General features: G+C 38.1%; 1 protein-coding gene across 1 annotated transcript in view; it reads right to left on the bottom strand.

The window, feature by feature from the left end:
• The window catches only part of LOC102231299 (estrogen-related receptor gamma), a 98,847-nt gene extending 86,130 nt beyond the window's left edge, over positions 1–12,717 (bottom strand). The window contains exon 1 of the mRNA XM_023332929.1: positions 12,661–12,717. Within this exon, the coding sequence (XP_023188697.1) occupies positions 12,661–12,683 (23 nt within the window). The 5' untranslated portion in view covers positions 12,684–12,717. The remainder of the gene's footprint in view (positions 1–12,660) is intronic.
• Positions 12,718–19,558: the final 6,841 nt, after the last annotated feature.

Here is a 19,558-nt window from a genome sequence, read left to right as displayed (position 1 = left end):
AATAATTGAAAGGGAAACACATTCACACACCATTACACAGACAGACAGTTCAACAGATAGCTAGATCACCTGGAAACAATGTGTCAAAGGTAGACATCTGCAATGATGTCTGAATCTTTCTGCTTCTTCATCTACACGGATGGACAGAATAGTAGAAAGAGTTGTAGACGAGAAAGCAAAGAAGAAAGACAGATAGAAAGAGAGATTTCTGGTTAACAAGGTGTTGAGAACGACAAGCCCTGAGGAGTCTACGCTCTCTTACCCTCAAAGATTAGACACCTTACCCTCCGTCAATCCCACTGCCTCTCTTGTTGCGACACAAGGGGAACATGCCACTAACACAAGGGGCACACCCTGGGAATAAACTCTGCCTCTCCTTCTCCTGGATGATTCAGTCCTTGCTTTTTGCAGATTTTTACTCTCTTCTCTTCCTGTTTGTTTGTTAGGTCCAACTAGCTACCAGTACATATCAATCTGATGTAAACTCAGATTGAATTCTGAGATTAAACTTCAAGAGTAGCTGTACACAAGGAAAATATGTGACTGTAACCTAGAACCCTGATCCAGAACGATGCTCACATTCTCACTAAAACTAGGAAAATAGAGCACATTACCTCAGTTAATGTCCTTACACTGGCTCCCGAAACTCAGCAAGTAGACTTTAAAATGCTTTTGTTAGTTTATTAATCTCTGAATGACTTGGCACCAAAATACATTAAAGAGCTGTTGTCATTGTATCAATCTCCCAGACCACTCAGATCTCCTGGTTCAAGTCTACTCTGTGTCCCCAGGACCAGGACCAAACATGGGGAGGCAGCATTCAGTTTTTAGGCTCCTCTAATCCGGAACAAACTTCCAGAAAACAGCAAAAGTGCCAATTCTCAATAGTAAGTGGGTGAGAGGCAGAGTACACCCAGGACAGGATGTAAACCATACATCCTGTGTGAGTAAGAGTGTATCTATTGCAGATGTTGGCAAGTGTGCGACATTAAAAAAGTAAAAAAAAAAAGGTTTTTGGACCTATACCAAAATTCTTCCACACAAACAGCTGCCTGTAAGTTCAATAAGCTCTGTCCTCCTTTTCTTGCTTCTACCGCTCTCTAGTCTCCTTCATTCATCGTTCTTTTCTTATATCAGTTCTCACCGAGCTACAAACTTGTTTCACCCTCTCTTAGGTGTTTGACACCTCTCTCCCACATGAGCATCTCTATGTGTCAAGACAAATTGGCTGAGACTCACATCTTTTTCTCTCTTCCTCAGTCTGCTCACCACTCAACCGAAGAGAGGTACAGAGCAAGCGAAAGAAAGAACAGGTAACATAATGTGAAGAGTGGGGGAAGATTGAGCAAAAATACACTGGAGTTATGGTGCAAATGTTACAAAGAAAGATGTCATAATTAAAAAAGGACGAAAGCCAAAATACACTTGACCAAAATACATGTCTGCCACAGCAATAAAAAGACCATCCAAGGAGTTGCTTTTTTTTTGGAAAATACAGGAAACCGAGTTGATTAGGTTAAGCTATGCAACTGAAGCCAGATATTTACAGTCTATAAAAAACACAATTTTATAAATGCAGATATTATTTTGATCATCCCAATTGCCCTGAAACTGGTGAAGTTTAATCTGATTTATTTTCAAATTCTTAGCAGCGTTATGTTGTAGTTATGATTTTTCTTTTTTGTTCAACAAGGGAGTAAGTCAAGTTTAGGTAAAAAGGAATGGCTCTAAATCCAGGGCAACCCTAGAAGAAAACCTGAACACTGCATACAATCTGAGTTTGGGGTAGTATTGTACCACCATCTGGAAAACAACCCTAAACATACAGCCATAGGAATAATGTAATGCTTTAGATCAAAGTACATTAATGTGTTAGACTGGCCTAGACCAATATTTAATTTGTAGTAAGACTTGAAAACGGAGGTTTTAAACCTTTTCCAGTCCAATCTGACTGAGCTTGAGCTACTTTGTAAAGATGATGAACAAAAGAAATCTATAACTTAGATCATTTGTGCTCAGTACTGACCAGTGACGTGCGGTGAGGTTCATAGCTGGTGAGGCACTGACGTCATCAGAATCAGATTTGCAAATAGATGCATAGATTGCCAGCAGTTTACAGGTTATGTTTCACTTCTGCATCCTTACACATACAAACTGTAGCTCACAAAACACACATTTCCTTAAAAAACAAAACAAAATAAATGTTATTACTGTCTTACCTAAGGTAAGACAGTAATAACATTACTGTCTTACCTGCTTCGATTGAAAGTCCACTTGAGAAAACTTTTTTAGTGTTGTAATGTAGTCATCCATGTCGAAAGTCGGGATAAGCGAGAGGAAAAAAATCACTATCTCTATTATAATCTATCGCTGCACTTGACTTGCTTCCCGAATCGTTTAGCCTAGCTCGCTGTCACTTACTCGGCAGTTGAGGAGTGAACAAGACGAACGTCTGGGATCTTGAGCGCCCCCTGCCATGAGGCAAGAGAACTGCCTGCCTCACCTCGAACCTGTTCTCTGCCGTTTATAATCGCTCATTACACGAAACACGTTACACAAACACAGTTGGTGACAAAAAGCACTGTACATTATATACATAAGCTAAATTATTGGAAATAAGTTCACATATTAAATTTGTTTAAACCATTTTATTGACGCCGTACAGCAACATGCTCTCTCCGCTTAGCAGCCAGCGCAGAGCCAGGGGTTGCGCAATCCAAGGTGAGGCAGAGCTCGCTGCTGCCTCACCGGCATCGCTTCCAAGCATTTGAATGGGAAAATAAGAAAATTCAGCGATTTTGAACAAATAAAAATCGAAATTGGTGAAGCTACATGAAAAATAAATATTTTTTAGTACAAACCCCCGGATGAATATAACAATTTAAATTACTTTATGATTATATATTTTTCTTTCTTTCCATGATGGCTGGTGAGGCACTGCCTCACCTGCCTCCCCTGACCGCACGTCACTGGTACTGACATTTACTTAATAAATGTAACATAACCTTATTAAAAATAACTATGCTGGTAATTATTACAATACACAACATACCTGTATGCTTGTAGATATGTTTATAAGTTACCTAATATATAGTTATGATTGTTGTTTTATTATCTAAAAATTCTGAAATGCACATCTTTAAAAATATTCTCTAGCTCTCTTAAATATTAAACAGATGCTGAAAGTAACTACAGATGTTGTCAAACATTTTCACACACACAAGGACTAATACTGGGTATCACATAAGCAAATATGGTTTTCCTGTTGCAAACCTGTACTTTTTCTAACATACTTTTAACGCATACAAACACCTTCACACCCTCACTCTCACACACACCCCAACACGCACACAGGCCAATAGCACTGCGACAAAGAGATCAGAGAGACGGGCAGAAAATAATAGAATCTTCATCCCAGTAATCCATATTCATTCTTCTCATCCCTCCTCGCCTCATTCCTCCTGCCCTGCACGCCACGCTTCCCTGTATCTGACATTCAAATGAGTTGTCTTTTCTCCCTTGTTAGACACACACGCACACACACAAACGTTCGCTCTCTCTTTTTGTTTCTCTCTCTCCCATGCATGCACACAAACACATGGATACTCATCCACTTTCTTAGATACTTTCTGCCCCGTTGCACCCGTGATGGCAAATTGAGCGCCTCCCATCTCTCTCCCTCTCTTGTTCACTCTCTCTCTCTCTTGACTCCTCTCATCTTTCCTCCATCTTCTTCCTCCCCGACACCTCCAGACCGTTTCCCCTTCCTGTGATTTTACTATAGGCAGGTACGGCTGGATCACAGGCCAAAGAAAGAGGGGAAGAGGCCTTTATGTGCTGAATGAGTCAGAGTGTGACACTCACTGTGACACGTGACACCAAATAAGTGCAGTAACAGTTGATCTATCTATCTATCTATCTATCTATCTATCTATCTATCTATCTATCTATCTATCTATCTATCTATCTATCTATCTATCTATCTATCTATCTATCTATCTATCTATCTATCTATCTATCTATCTATCTATCTATCTATCTATCTATCTATCTATCTATCTATCTATCTGTCTATCTGTCTATCTATCTATCTATCCTCATGGTCCTATTAGGGGGAAGATGGAAGTGTGATCATGGTTACTGTGTGCTAACAGGGAGCGTGCTGCCATGGATGACAAATATTACACACACACGCACACATGCAGCCATGCAGGGAGAAAACACTTGGTAGATTTCATCACTGCTTGTAATTATGATCCTGTCAGGTCCACAATGTGGCAATCCATAACGACACACGCACAAATGCACCCACTGAAACATATGCTGGCCAACTAGCACACACACTGGACATATCATTTCACATGTTATATGCCACACACAGAGAAAACATAGTTCTTATGAGGAATGATCAAACACAAGCAGGCACAAGATAAATAAAAAAAGATAACGAAATATGTGTGGTGCATTATGAAAGAGATAATCTGTCCTGTTGTAGATAGGAGAGGAGATAGATTCAAGGCAAGTGTGAAACTGTTTAAATTAGAACAAAACTGCGAAACAAAAATAGTTAAGTATTTAAATGTGAGCACTATTCACATTATATTTAGTTATTTGTCCAACATCTTTACTGAGTGAATTAGATCTGGACACTTGGGCGTGTCTGGTTGAGTGTGTTGTTTTTTTAGCATTTCCACGTGTGAGTGTGTTGACATCTCTGTCTCCACTGTTGACACCTCATGTGTCAAGGGAGCCTATTAGAGACCCTCACAGCCTAACCCCACACCTGACCCCCACCCTAATGTGTGTAGTATGTGTGTGTGAGTGAGTTTCTCCTTTTTCCATTAGGTTTAGTATCAAGCATTTTGTTTTAGCTAGGGTCGTTATTTAAGGCCATTGTGAAACACCTTAAAGTTCATACAATGGAGGTTGTTAGTGTATTAAATTGGTTTAACTCCAAAAGTATGGTTTTAGTAAAAAATGTCTTCAAGTTTGCACAAAAAGAGAGATGAAAGGGAGGAATCCCCCTCCTTTTCAGTCCATTGAGTATCGTGTATGTATTTTTTAACACAATCAGGTAACTATATTACCACAGTTATTAAGGAAATTCTGAATTTAATAGGGCTTGGACAGTATGTGTAATTTCAAAGGATTTTAATTAACTTCTACATTTATATTGTGTTCCTAATAAGTCAGTAAATTGAGTGACATTCACAAGCAACAGCGAACAATGACAAAGCCACTTCTCTTGGAAACACTGAGGGTTAATTTTAGCTTCAACAAACAATCTGATGAGACACTGGGGAAGACTGTTGTTGTCAGTGTCCACAGTTCACATTTCTAAAGAAGCATTCTTTCAAAGAAGTTAATAAGTTATCATTGTATTGTTTCATGGGAACAAACCATCCTTTGTACTACACCGGAAAAGTACAGCAGTAAGAATATTTTTATTTTGATGTACAATAACTATCATTTAGAAGTGAGAACATATGAAAAATAATTTATTTTGGCTTCCTCTAAAAAAAACATCTATAGATTGGTCTAGATTTTTGGTGTCTTTTTAACTTGAACATTGGTATTATCTAAAGATGAATCTTGAATAACAAATATAAAAAAAGCTTTTGTTTCCTAATTGTCCCTCTCACAATTTGCCTTCACTATGTTCACTAATTCCATCCCATCTCTTTCCTGGTCATCGGCCTTCTGCTGTTTCTATCTTCGTCAGACTTGTCTTACTCCAGTTTGTTAGTTTACTCCGTGCTTCCTGTGCTAACTTTGATTTCCTGTCTGTGCCTCCTCTACTTCTTATGACTAATTCCTTCCAAACCTCTCTCTTCTGTCCCGCTGTCTCTCTCGTTTCCCTCTACCTCATCTTCGCTCTCTCACTCACGAGTGCACACATCTCGCTAGCTCTGTCTTGTCTCTTCAAACTCGCTGAAGCACAACTAAGCCGGGGGTTTGAGTCCCAATGAGAGCGGTTAGGGCAATCAGTGCTTTTCACACCCTCTGATGTTCTTAAAAGGTGGAGGGATCAGACGCCCCTGCTGTACTGTCGCACTTGACACACTACATACACGCACACACACGCCTGCACACCCACACACCCTTACACACACACACACACACGCACGCACACACACACACACACACACACACACACACACACACACACACACACACACACACACACACACACACACACACACACACACGCACACACACACACACACACGCCCGCGCATGCCCACACCCACGCCCAAACACACACACACACACACACACACACAGTATGTCTTTATATCTTCACAGGAACTTTGTATTGACTTCTATTCATTTTTCATTCATTTCTGAAGCCTAACCCTATCACTTAGCCTAAACCTAACTATTACATGCCCATTGTCACTAACTGGAGTTGTGTGCTCTCAGGACATGTGAAGCAGCACTGCTTTGGGCCCACGAGGGTTCAGCAGGTCCACACAATGTAATATTTGTTAGAAAACTAAGCCTTGCATGTATCAAATACAAGGCCAAACACACACAATTTTTTGCAAAAGCTTTACTACCCTTTCAGAGTTTTGCCCTGTTACGTACAAAACACATTGGTATTTGATGGAATAGAGCAACAACAAAACATAATTGTGAAGTAGAAGTAAAAAGATGTATGGTCAATATTTTTGACAAAAATCTGAAATGTGTAATTTGCATATGTATTCAGTTCCTCCGAATTTGCTGAAGAAAAGACAGGAAACTAAGGATTTACATAAGATTTAGGTGATGCTACCTACACCATGCTTCACCAAAACCTTTTAAAAATAAGGCTCATAGTGTTTAAGAACAGCAAGAGTTGAATACTACCTCAGTAATTGCTGCCCTGTCAACAGATGCTCCACTTGTGGATCTCTTCGCAGTTCTTTCTGAGTCACCATGAGTCTCTTGTCTGCTCCACTGATTAATGTTCACTTTACCAGGTCTGTCAGTGGACGGCCATGTCTTGGCAGGTGTGTGGTTGTGCCCTACTCTTTACATTTCCAAATGAGAGATTGAATAATACTCGTTGAGATGTCCGAACCTTGGAGTACTGTTTGGTGGATCCCTGTCCTAGCTGCTGTGTTTGTAGTGCCGTTAGTACACTGTTTTTTTCCTATAAAGCTCTGAGGCATTCAGAGAACAGCTGTGTTTGTGCTGAGATTATATTACGTAATAGATGGTCTCTGTTTACTAATTAGGTGACTTCTGAAGGAATTTGTGTTGCATTGGATCATGATAAACGGGGGTAAATAAATATGCACATCACACTGATTTTTTTTCTTCAAATAATATGTTGAAAATCATATATACTTTTAGTTCCACCTCAGTTATGCGCTACTTTACTTTGGTCTGTTATATAAAATTCCATCAAAGTTTCACATGCCAAAATGTGAAAAGTTCAAGGTAATACTTTTCCAAGGTACTACATACCTATGGTGATATGTAATGACGTCAAAGCTATCAGACTCAAAATTAACATCCAGTGACCCTTAATCGGGTGAGAAAGACAATGCTCAAACTTGTGTATTCTCAATGTTGTTTTAAAATTTAGTCTGATCATCTTAAGCCACAAACTAAGAATAAAGTCTGCTTGACTTTTTTTTTAAATCTCCAAAGTTATTTTGTAGCCCAGTTATATTCATAAAAAAATAATACATGATAAATCAATGACACTTCTCCCTTTGCCACCAAAATAACTGATCACTCAAGCTACTTTTTCTGTATTTATTTGAACAAATTATGAATTTTTAAATTACCTAAAGCTTATGTAAATCCTTACTTTCCTGTCTAACAAACAGAATACCATGCATGCACGTGGGATAACATCAAGATTTCGAGTCAAAACGATTAGAAATAGTCCTTGCTGTTGTGCCCGCTAGTTCCGTGGGATCAGGTGTTCATGATGGTGTGATATAGATTGCAGTAAGGAAACTGAATGTACAGATCCACGCTCCACATAATGCGGCAAAGTGCAGTGACGCTATCAGTTTACACCGTAACGGACAACACAGTCACTTTGCACCAAAGTGAAAGATACCCACACTCTCACACACACGCACACACACTGCACAAACACGAGATTCAGAAGGATTAATTCACTGCATCATGTCATCAATCCTACCATACCCCCTGCGGTTACAAAGGAAGTTAAGTAAAAAAGTTTGTAAAAAAAAGGAATATCACAGCTTAGCTCTCTGCTCACCTCCTTAGCTAATTTCCTTCTCTCATTTCTTTTTTATTTTTACTTAGTTTTCTCATATTTTTACTCATCTCTGTTTTTCTATTCTGTTGTTCATCAATCTATCCTCTACCGCAGCCTCAGCCAGCACACCTTGATAAACGGAGGCTCTTAGTCACATTGGGGTCAACCAGTATAAACACACACACACACACACCTGCATACTCATGGAGAGGGTCATCCTGGCAGGGTTACTCTGCACAAAGTCAGCTTCCCATAATGTGGTTGCTGTCGCCTGCCTCACACCCTCATGATCCAATTAGGAGCCGCAACTCCTCCAATCAGCTGCTGTGGCGACCAACAGGGTAGATGAGCAGGCAGAGGCAGGCGGAGAGCGCCAATCTCCTAAGTGCTTTTAGAGGATTAGAAGAAGGTGGGTGGATCTTAGGGAGGGAGGGGAACATACTGCTCTCCCTCAAATCTTGGTATTCTTGTATAGTTGCTGAGAGCTGAGCACCAAATGTCTCTTAATTTTTATACCACTCTGCCAAAACAGCAACTTAATTGGTAATATTTTCATACAGAAGAAAGATGTTAACCTCAAACGTGTGTGACGTAAATATCATCATTTGTTTTTGCCTTCTAGGCGACTCCTTGGACTAGATTTGATCTAAATTTAATAACAGTACAAAAATGTATATAATAAGCTGAAGAACATTGCCATACTCTCACCATTTTTTTCATATTCCAATAAAGAGACTGTAGTTAACTCTTCTTAAACTTCACAACTTCAAGTGTTTCTAAAGGGACTACAGTTCCACTAAAGCTACTTTAGATTTTATCTTTTGTCTGATTTTGTATTTTTACTATGATGGGTTTTACTTTGGTGTTTTAATAGACTTTGTGTTTTTTTTGTAAAGTATACATACATCTCTCTTTATTTGATAAATTTTCCTCATACTGTTAATTGCTCACTATTTTATTGACATTTATTAAAATCTGTTTATTCTATTAGTTTGATCAAATTTAATATCTGTTTCTCTTGAGACTGAATTTCTGTCCTTTTGTTTTCAACCTATGAACAGCATTTTGTGTAACACCTGACTACATAAAAAGTGCTCTATAAAGTTTACTTGATTCATTGATTGATTATACATTTCAGAGAGAAATACTGTGATGCAACTGAGCAATAATTAGTAAATAACAACAAATATTTTAGAAGGGTACAACAGGCTAAGTGTCTACAATGCCACTCATAGCACATAAAACTAATGGCCACATCCTTCAGATGCACCGCTTCCTATCTTACCATCAGAATTTAGGCTTACTGCAACTGCAATATGTCAACCACACATAAACATTTCTTTCATTCAATTGGGTTTTTCGGCACATCGTCTTCAATGCTTTACACACACAATATGAATGTTCAACAGAGTTAATTCAAATGAATGGATTAGCTCAGCAGCTTGTCATAAAGTTCTGTGAAAGCTAAACATCTGCAACTTAGGGTGCCTGGTGGATAAGCGCAGTGTAACTAATTCGATCACTCACTAGAGTAATTTTACCCTTTTCTCTCCTTCGAAAAGGACTCATTTAAAGCGTGTTTGTTGTTTCTGAGAATTAGCCCAAAAGAATTCGTCTTAGGATGAAGTATTTCACTGGATGTTTATTCTGCATGATTGTCTCCAATGAAGCTTTGCCACGACTGCCTCCCAAGATGCTCACATTACAGACATTACGGCACGGCTGGAAATGGAGCTGAGGTGTAATCAGTGGCTCCAATATCCTCAATCAAAAATGCCTTGATTGAGACGGTGATCAGATACTTGATATAAGACTGGGATATCCCTACACCTTCCACTTTTCTCATTTTACAAAGAGAACCTCTCTTCTTGTTGACAATCTTTTCCAAACAACATGCAGCAGACAAGTTGAAGAGATTTAAGCAGAGAAAGAAACTGAAGTGACATTTAATAAATTCAGAGTTTTCGTTTTAAAGATGCCACTCTACTGCATGCTTTGCATTTTTAGAAGTAATTTACTGTTCTTTATTTATTATAAGACGGGAATGACATGAGGTAAAGGCCATTGTGTCGGGACTTGAATCCGTAATGGCTACATCGAGGACTATGGCCTCTGCGTATGGGTCGCAGGCTTTACCCCTGCACCACTGCACCAAAAATACAGAGCTTTAAACATTCTAGCATCACCTTCTCACTTCTCACTCATTTGACAATTTTGCAAACACCACTTAAGTCAGTGGTGCGCCACTGATTTCTTTGGACATGTAGAACATTTCTGCAGCATGAGTCTGAGTTTGATAAACACTAAACATACGCATTACTAAAACATTGTCAGCAAAAGTGCTACTCTGCAGCAATGAGCCAAAAGTACATCCTTTGCTGATGCTAGGTCTGGAATCACGAAGATTCACTCAACTCAGGATGCTAAAAAAACTCACCCTGACCCATTTTCTGATTATTTCAGCTACTAATACTTTGAGCAGTTGAGGACACTCAGAGACTGAGTGAGGATTGAACTTTCATCTAAGTGTAGAAAAATAAATAAAACAAGACAGTGACATCAAAGCTTAAGAAACATACGTGGTCCTGACACATTAGAACACAGTGAGCACATTTTACCTCCTGATCTCAGTATACACACATCGTACAAAGTGGGGGTGTGGCATTTTACTGACAAAGCACGACTTCATGATGTACAAAATATATTCAGTTTTTCTATGCAAGACCTGGTTTTCAATGTGACAACACACTTGGCAAAATAAACAATGTGATTGCAATTTATTCATGCGTTTTTTACTACATAATGTACTGCAGGAAATAGGAACAGAAGTGCAGACAAACTTGATCGGCCAGCTATAAAATGTTAACCACAAAAAACTTTTTTTGCAAAAATAAAAGTCAGATACACACTTAACCATACACACACACCCCCACACGCACACAGACACAAAGCCTAAAAACTTGAGATGAAGGACATACGTTTAACACTGCTTTGCATAGCCAATGAAACCCTTCGCAAAACCCCCATAAGGGTCAGAAATGTGAAATACAAATAATGTACAATATTTATACACCACTAATAATCAGCAGAAACCCCCACCAACTGCTAAAGTCACCACTGATATCCAGGTTTGATTAGCACGTTTTTTCAGGTCAGTATTGTTGTGTTAGTTTAACATTTGCGTGCGGCACACACGGACCTACCACAGTGCAGGTTCTATCCTTCTCCTTTTGCTTGAGGCGTCAGGACCTCAATTAAAGAGAACTGCTTGTAGCAGTCATGAGCTCGACACACATACACAGTCACACCAACTCGCATTGCAAGTACGCACACACAGGGCACCCTTAAAGTATGAATATTTCACTATATCTAAGTCCTTTTACCTTGGAATGACCTGATTGTCCCACTATGTGTGTGTGTGTGTGACTTCATTTCCATAGAGGTATGTGGAAGTGCATTCAATCTAGTGCTCGAATAAAGACATGAACATTAATACAGGCACAGAGGACTTCATCCAATGACACAGAATATTAAAACATTAATGTCCTTTTTTTAGGTTTTACTTCATAGTTATTAAATGATGGCATGTTTGTCCCAGAATCATAGAGTAAAGCATATTTTAAAACATTAATCACAACAAATTTCCGTTTTAAGTATTTTTTCTTCATCTATTAGCAAGTAAAACTTACACTTAATGGAAAATGTATTCTCAGAGGTCAAAGTATCATATTGGGGGAGTTGTAAGCACCATTGCCTCACATTGAAAAGTTTCCCAAGTCTCTGGGAGCTGGAGCCGTTTGGTAAACAGCTTTCATGCACTTTTCATACCATAACGGAGTGAATTTATTTCACTCCGTTATGGTATGAAAATGATGTTTCAAATTTAGTTTTTCTCCAACACATCTGATGCTTTCTGGCAAATCTGTGGGTATTGGGTTTTCCAAATAGACTTTAGCATGCATTGTTGTCTTTTTTTAACTATACATTTTGGCCTGTAAAGAAGCTGTTAAATGTTAAGGGTGGAACTCCATTTGTTTAACCAGAGTATCTTCATGTAAGCCTGCAGGTTTGGGTAAATAACAGTGATGATCGTCTTTAAATCTGCATCCTTGTAATTACAATTTAGATACTACAGTAAAGTTTATGTTAAAAGGGGGTTCATTTTTGTATAGGACAAATACTTAAAAATATTGAGCAAATATTAGTATTCAATATTAATATTTAATTTTATAATCCTTTTTTTTCTGCTACAGGGACAGCCAATGTTCCCTCACTTTTTCTTGAGCTGTATGTTATGGTTTCAGTTTTTACTATGTTTTTAGGTGAAGGTCATTCTAGTTGTATAAAATGTTTACATTTCTAAATAACAATATTTTGTGTCTTTAGGACAGAAAATTAGACCTAGGGACTTAGACCTTCAAAGCGATACTTACTGTTCATACACATACAGCCACATTCCTCGTCTGCTCAGCCACACGGTGTTCGTGTAACTCCTGCAATCAGAAAAAGAGAAAAAAATATTTATTAGGTCTGTTAAAACAACATATTTTAGGACAGGTGAAGAGGGAAATATTTTGATCAATGAAACAGATTATCATTGTGTGGGTTGTTGCATCAGACATGATCCAAATTAAGACAATGAAAAGGAAGCCATTAAGGTTCTTAATGCTTTTTGCCCTATTTTAAAGATGTATATGTAATTTAAAAAAAAACCTGCTCAGAAAACTAGACCATAAATTAATTTAATCTAATGAATGAATGAATTAGCCTCCTGCCAGACTTATCAGGCTATTGGTCAATCTGCTTCTTTCGCACAGATGGTCAATGCCCGGGCCAATTAAGCCATTTATTAGTGACTAGGCAGAAATAGAACTGCTGCCATTAGTCACTCACTTAATAATAACTATTTCCTATATGAGTTTAGTTAATTGTGCATTTGGTGTTTCAACAAGATAAAAAGTCATCAGCTTTTTTAAAGGTTTTATTTTATGGCATAAAATAATACATTATTCTGGAGCAGATTTGATCTTAATCAAATGTGACAGGCAAAGATATATGGAGGTTAGCTCTCACACACAGCTGAGTGGTGGAAAGGAAACCCGAGCCTGACCAGAAGAGGGATAACAGAAGTCCAAGAATAGTGGCAATCGATGGATGGGTAGCTGGATGCATAGAAGGAGGAAGAGAGGTTGGAGAAGTGAGAGATGAGTGGTCTCCTGGGTGAAGTGGTGATAGTCTTGCTCTGTGTCTGTGGGACAAAGTCCTTCCCAAACTCAGGTGAGAGTGGCAGAAAGAGGAAGAAGACAAAAAAGAAGGAAGTAGAAAATAACAAAATCTAAAAGTGAACAGAAGGTAGAGTTAATTTTAAATCTTATGAAGTAATGTTTCTGTTTTAAAATGGAAACTAGTACTACTCTTATTATAGCTTTAACTTGTAAAGAAGAAATATATTCATTATTTGAAACCACCTTGGGTCTGATTATGTAGCAACACCAAAGCAAACACTTTGTCCAACTTTGAGGTGATCTGGAGAGTTCTGAAAATAAATTTTGATATCCAGTATCTGAATATTTTTTTTCTTTTTCCTTTTTCCCTTGTCTTTAGTTAGATTTTTTTACATCCAGGCTAAAAAATATACAAGAATAAAATGTGATTAAAAAAATTAGATAATAGGCTGAAAAATATAAAAATAAAAAAAGCATGAAGAGCTTAGGATTTTTTTGCAGAAAGACTACATTCATACATCGACAAAAAAATCCCCAAATATGGTACAATAAAATTATACTAATGTCCTGAAAATGTCTATAAAACAACACTTCAAGAAAAATGTGGAGAGAACTCGTTTCACAGGAGGCATACACAGCCACATAGTATAATCACTACTGCATAAACACATACACACACACGCCCACACACACACACACCTCTAGAATAGCTGTAAAAACAGGTATTGATGAGAGGGCCTAGTCAATGACCATCAGAGGAAAACAGAGACTGCCATTAGCCAGGCAGTCAATCGCTAAAGCATTCAGGGTAATTCTAGCACACACGTACACCCCGACATGGGGATACACATATCGACAGCAAGAAGACACCCCTCAGGGACATCTTAACCACATACAGGTGCATTTACACAAAAATTTAAGTGGAATTGCATCTGTTCCCCTATAGTATTATGGGTTATAGAAATATTCACTTTCTTTTTCAATATTTTTCAATCATATACTGCTTGGTATGCCTCTGCAATATTCCAGTCTTTCCATTTAATGTTTTAAGTGTAATTTTTGTACTCAACTTCCTCTTTGTTTGTTTTTACCTCTATTTCATTGTCTTCTTGTCTTTCCCTTAACCAACTGCCCTCTTTGGCGCAAAGAAGCGATTGGTTGCTCCTGGGGGGGTCTTGATCAACTCATTAGTTCAGAGTAGTAGTTTGTGTGTATGTGTCCACATGTGCATGAATGGTTGGGATGATTGTGCATTAGCTGGTCATCTAATCAATGGGAAAAACCACTGAGCCTGTGCCCCTGCTTATGTTACTATTGGGGCTATTTATAGAAAAACGCACATGTTCACCCCAACCTTCAGAATCAGCTTCATTCTCAAAAGAGGCATTTTTTTCCCCAGAAGACAACTCCAGAGAGCATGTGATGGAAACTAAAACAACTGACGTAATCCAAATAGCACAAAATTGAGAAAATGGAAAGTTGAGTGTCACAGTGCCTTCAAAATGTTCACCGAAATGTTTGTTAAAATGATTTTGGAATTCTATCAAAATGCAAATAATTAAAACAATGTCACTTTTTTTCTTTGACTTCCCTTATTGTCTCACCATCCCTCAGCGTTCCTTCCCCCTCCTTATCTGTCTTTTCTAGTGGGAGTGAGACAGATTAAAGTCAGTGCTGGTTTTACTTATCATACAGTAGCCAGCGCAACCCTCCGAGCAACAGAATGAGAACAAACTGCAAAGCCATTCAACACAGGGTGGAAACACAATGCTAAAAGGGTACAAGGCAACACACACTGCGGTTAGTAAGATTTGCTTCACATTTCAACGTCAGGCGTTTATTTATTTTTTTAAACTGTGGCTCTTAACTCAACTTTTAACACCAGCATTGACACCAGCATATACACAAAATATATGTAAAAAAAGAAAAACGGGACATTGTGCATGTTTTTGTCTTATAGTCAACAAAAGGGCTTTAACAATATGTTGAAACAGCTCTGTTGACCATTTGCCACATAATTCTTGTAGTAAAGACAGACTGTCATCTTCATGCATGTCTGTGTTTGCATAAGTGCATGTGTGCTGTTAACTAACTCTTACCCCAACACCCACCCCTTTATTGTTTGTGTGTTACTCAGAGGTCCCACAGTCCTCTGATACACAAGCAGCACACAAACAAGGATTCTCACAAACAGTTAGAGCCTAATGAAGCAGAACTCAGCCTGGTGCCCATTAGCCTGATAATTAATAATTTCTCCCTGCCTCCTAACACACTTATCAACAAGCAGAGGAGAGTGTATGTGTGTTGCATTTAAAAGTGCATTGGGTGCATTTGTCTGTTTGCTCCTGCCATTGCTTGTACACCTTGGAAGGTAATGTGTATACCGTTTGGGCATTCACATGAAAGTTTAAATAATTAAAATGAAATAAAATATACAAATTCTAATAGTACACATAAAATAATATAGCCATTTGTGTTTGGTCAGTAATGTTTTTGTTGCAACAATGCTTCTTGAAAGAAATCTTACACTGCTGGAAACCATTTCCCTTTGTATGGTGACATATTAGTATGGAAAATGCTTCTGTGTGTTGAGCAGCAGAGTAGAGGGGCTTCTCCCACGACTTGTCAGTTCATCCTTACTAATGCAGTCTCTTCTCCTGTTGGCTCTTCTTGTTAGGTGTTATAACTGGACTGGATGATTGAAGTCTGAGTTATTTGTCCTGTTTGTCTTTGTGTTGCCCTGCATTAGACAGAAACCTGTCCAGACCCACAACTACACAAAGACAAGCAGGTAAAGACAATGGTGGACAGATGGATTGATGGATGGATTGAAGCTTGAAGAAACATGACAGTGGGAATTTAAGTGTCTAGTCACTTAAAGGTGGGAAGTCAGTCATACATTGGAGAACTGTACCATCCCACAACAGTCTGGCAGGTCCTCCTCATACTGGTCACCAGCTTGGTCACAGACACTATTGTGGGAAACAAATCCATTCTTCAGTCAGCATTAAATGCTAGTCTGCTTTTAGGGATTGTTGTTTTCACATGACTCCATTTTCTGTAATTTTCCCAATTTATTTCAATTCATCTTTGCTGACTACTTCCTCTGCCAACAAATTAGTCCCATTTGCATTAACTCTTTCCTTGATATGTTTGTTCCCTGTTTCTGTTGCTTAAAGTTTTGTTCAGCATGCCCAGTTTTTGACTTTCTTCCATCACTGTTGTATGAATTTTGGGATGACACATCTTATCCTTTTCCATCCAGTGTCTCTATTTATTTTATTTTTCATACCACCTGACCTCTACTGTCTGTCCTACCTTTCCTATTTTCTCTACTTTCTTTATTCTTTCCTCTTGATAATTATTATGACTGTGGTAATCTATATATTGTTGGAGACATGAACAGATACAGCAAAAGGAAAAAGTAAAGCACAAAGAATGTATGAAATAAAGAATGACATCTTGCAGAAGAAATTAAGGGTTCAACTTTTTTTCCCCTAAATTTCCTTTTTCTCTCCTCCCTTACCCTATAGCCTTTTTGTTTAAAGTTCATGTTTTTGTAACTCTTTTTCTCCCACTCTCTCTACTTCTATTCCCTCCTTCATCTCTCTTTTCTCTGTCTGTGTGAACACAACATCAAAAGGCTCTGACTTAGATAGAGAATGACAGTATTTTCTATTGGTATGCAGGCAGACATGTCTTCTCCAAAGTGTTAGTCTAAAGGCCTCCGTTAAGTGTTTGTCAAGACTTAAAGTCATTGTTCTGCTCTCCTCTCCCCTCTTTAGATCTCAGACCTCTTCCCATTTCTTTTTCTGTCTCGCTTCTTCTACCCTTTTGTACTTTGATGGAACATTTAGTTCTGCGAGTATATTTGTTTACAATACAAGGCTGGGCACATTTATTAATATCCTGAGTAAAGATATAAGTAGACCTTGAGTAAATTAATTTAAAATCTATTTAGTGGTGTGATTTCTTTGAAAAATTCTGATTATGCAGTTTGATATGATCTCGTGCTAAGAAACAATTCAAACAAACGCTATCAAAAATTTTAAAGTTTAAACTTTTTTAAAAACTCACCAGATTTTTGAGTTATGACCAAACACAGACACCCTTTTCTTTTAGTTACTTGCAAGAAAGCTGAAAAAGGAACCATGCTTGTCTTAACATCCCTGATAAAAAGGAGTACTTAAAGGGAGATAAAACAAAAATAATCTCCAAATATCACTGTTGAACTGCAGCAACAAATGACCTCTTAGTTTCACAAATGTAAATCACAATCATTGCATGCCATCTAAATAGCAACAGTTGTTTGGAAGTGATGCCTGAAAAAAATGTCTTTGCTCACAAAAGCTAAATTTGCTGAATTTGCTGCACTGAGACTGTAGCTAGAACTACCTTGGTCAAATGAGACTAAGACTGAACATTTAACAACAAGCAGTCCAGGTTGATTACCCATGAAACAAAGAAATAACATGTAGAAAACACTTCTTGTCCATCATTAACTATGAGGGATGTGGACCTGATTCTCTTCAAAAGTCCATCTGAACTCTGTTAGGGTTGACAGCATCATTACATGTTTATAAACTATCCGATGAATTTTGGGGTAATAAATGGCAGATTCTATCACAAAGTCAAACATAGACCATCTTTCAATGTTATATTAGTGATATATTAGTCAAAAAGGTAAGTCACTAGTCAATACATAAACAGACAATCAAGTGCCACGTTTAATGATTCTTAGTTTATGAGGATTATGAATTATTTTCATATTGCCGGAAGGTTTAGTGAAACATATCCTCATCTATTCCCTACATCTTGCCTTGATGACCACTGGAAATTGGTACCTGACCCCCATGTGACCCTGCAAGGACAAGCAGGTATAAACAATGTATATTTGATCAAACAGCAAAACATATACTCATCGAGAGAAACAAAATAATCTGTGTCTACTAATTATCTCTGAAAGTATCATGTGAACAATATTTCATAGACTTCGAAAGAAATGCTATTATGTGAAAATTTCAATGAAAACTGGAACATTGGATACCTGATAGGTACATTTGATACAATGGTTGACCTCAATGAAAAGTGGTTGACTAACCCGACCTAATGTCAGAAGATACAGGCCAACATACATTTCATTACTGGGCCCCAAATACAGAAACACAAAAAATACAGAGACTACAACAATTTTAGAAATTTTTTTTAGTTAGTAAGAATAGTTTGATCTATTAACAAGAAATTGAATAGCAGCAAATATTCAGTAGATAATTCAGGCATCTCATAATGTAACAAACACTATTAAAATGGTTTGTTTTGTCTTTTCTGATGGGATTATCTCTTTGCTTTTGCCATTTTCCTCTCCTACTTCATCACTGCTGTTTAAATTAATGTTCCCCTCATACTGCTTTCGGTTCCTGCCATCTACCTCAGGATGCTTCCTCCTCTTTCTTACAGGAAAACCTAAGCCATTTATGTGTACATGTGTATTATCATTCCTAACAAGGTTACACTCAGGGCCTGTAAACAAAACGTGTCTTTCTTTGATGTCCAACACAACATTCTATAGGGCGGAACTGTTAGTCACTGATAACCCTGCAGCATGTCATCTACTGCTGTCGCTCCATGTGACTCATCCTCAATCTTCAATTGTTGTCCTCCTGTCTCTCTGTTGTTTCACCTCTTACCGCTCTCCTTTTTACTGCTCACTTATTGTCTTACTGTGGTTTTCTCTCCTCTGCATCCTTTCGTCAACCCCTCCTTTCATCAAGTCCGTTTTCACAAGAGAGTTTGCATCTTGTAGTTCTGTACGGCTGATCGTCATTTTAGTGTGCTTTGTGTTGTTAGATATTGTCAGTGGTGTGAACGTGAGTGTATTGGTGCCAGTAAAGCAGATTATGAGTTGATTTTGGCAAAGGAGGCTGGTAATTCTTTTAAACCAACAAAACCCTTCCATTAGCCTCCTGCTGATGTCCTGAAAACAAGACACTGTGATGCTCCCAAAACACACCAGAGTCCACAGCTAAACATGCACAGTTTCACGAGAAACTAACTGAAACAATTAAATTACACAAGCAGCACAGACAAACAAAGCTCTTATGGTCAT

The sequence above is a fragment of the Xiphophorus maculatus genome, chromosome 4, assembly GCF_002775205.1.
Source record: "Xiphophorus maculatus strain JP 163 A chromosome 4, X_maculatus-5.0-male, whole genome shotgun sequence".
Classification (NCBI taxonomy): Eukaryota; Metazoa; Chordata; class Actinopteri; order Cyprinodontiformes; family Poeciliidae; genus Xiphophorus; species Xiphophorus maculatus.
The sequence above is the reverse complement of the archived record's forward strand: the minus strand, read 5'-3'. Positions and strand labels throughout refer to the sequence as shown.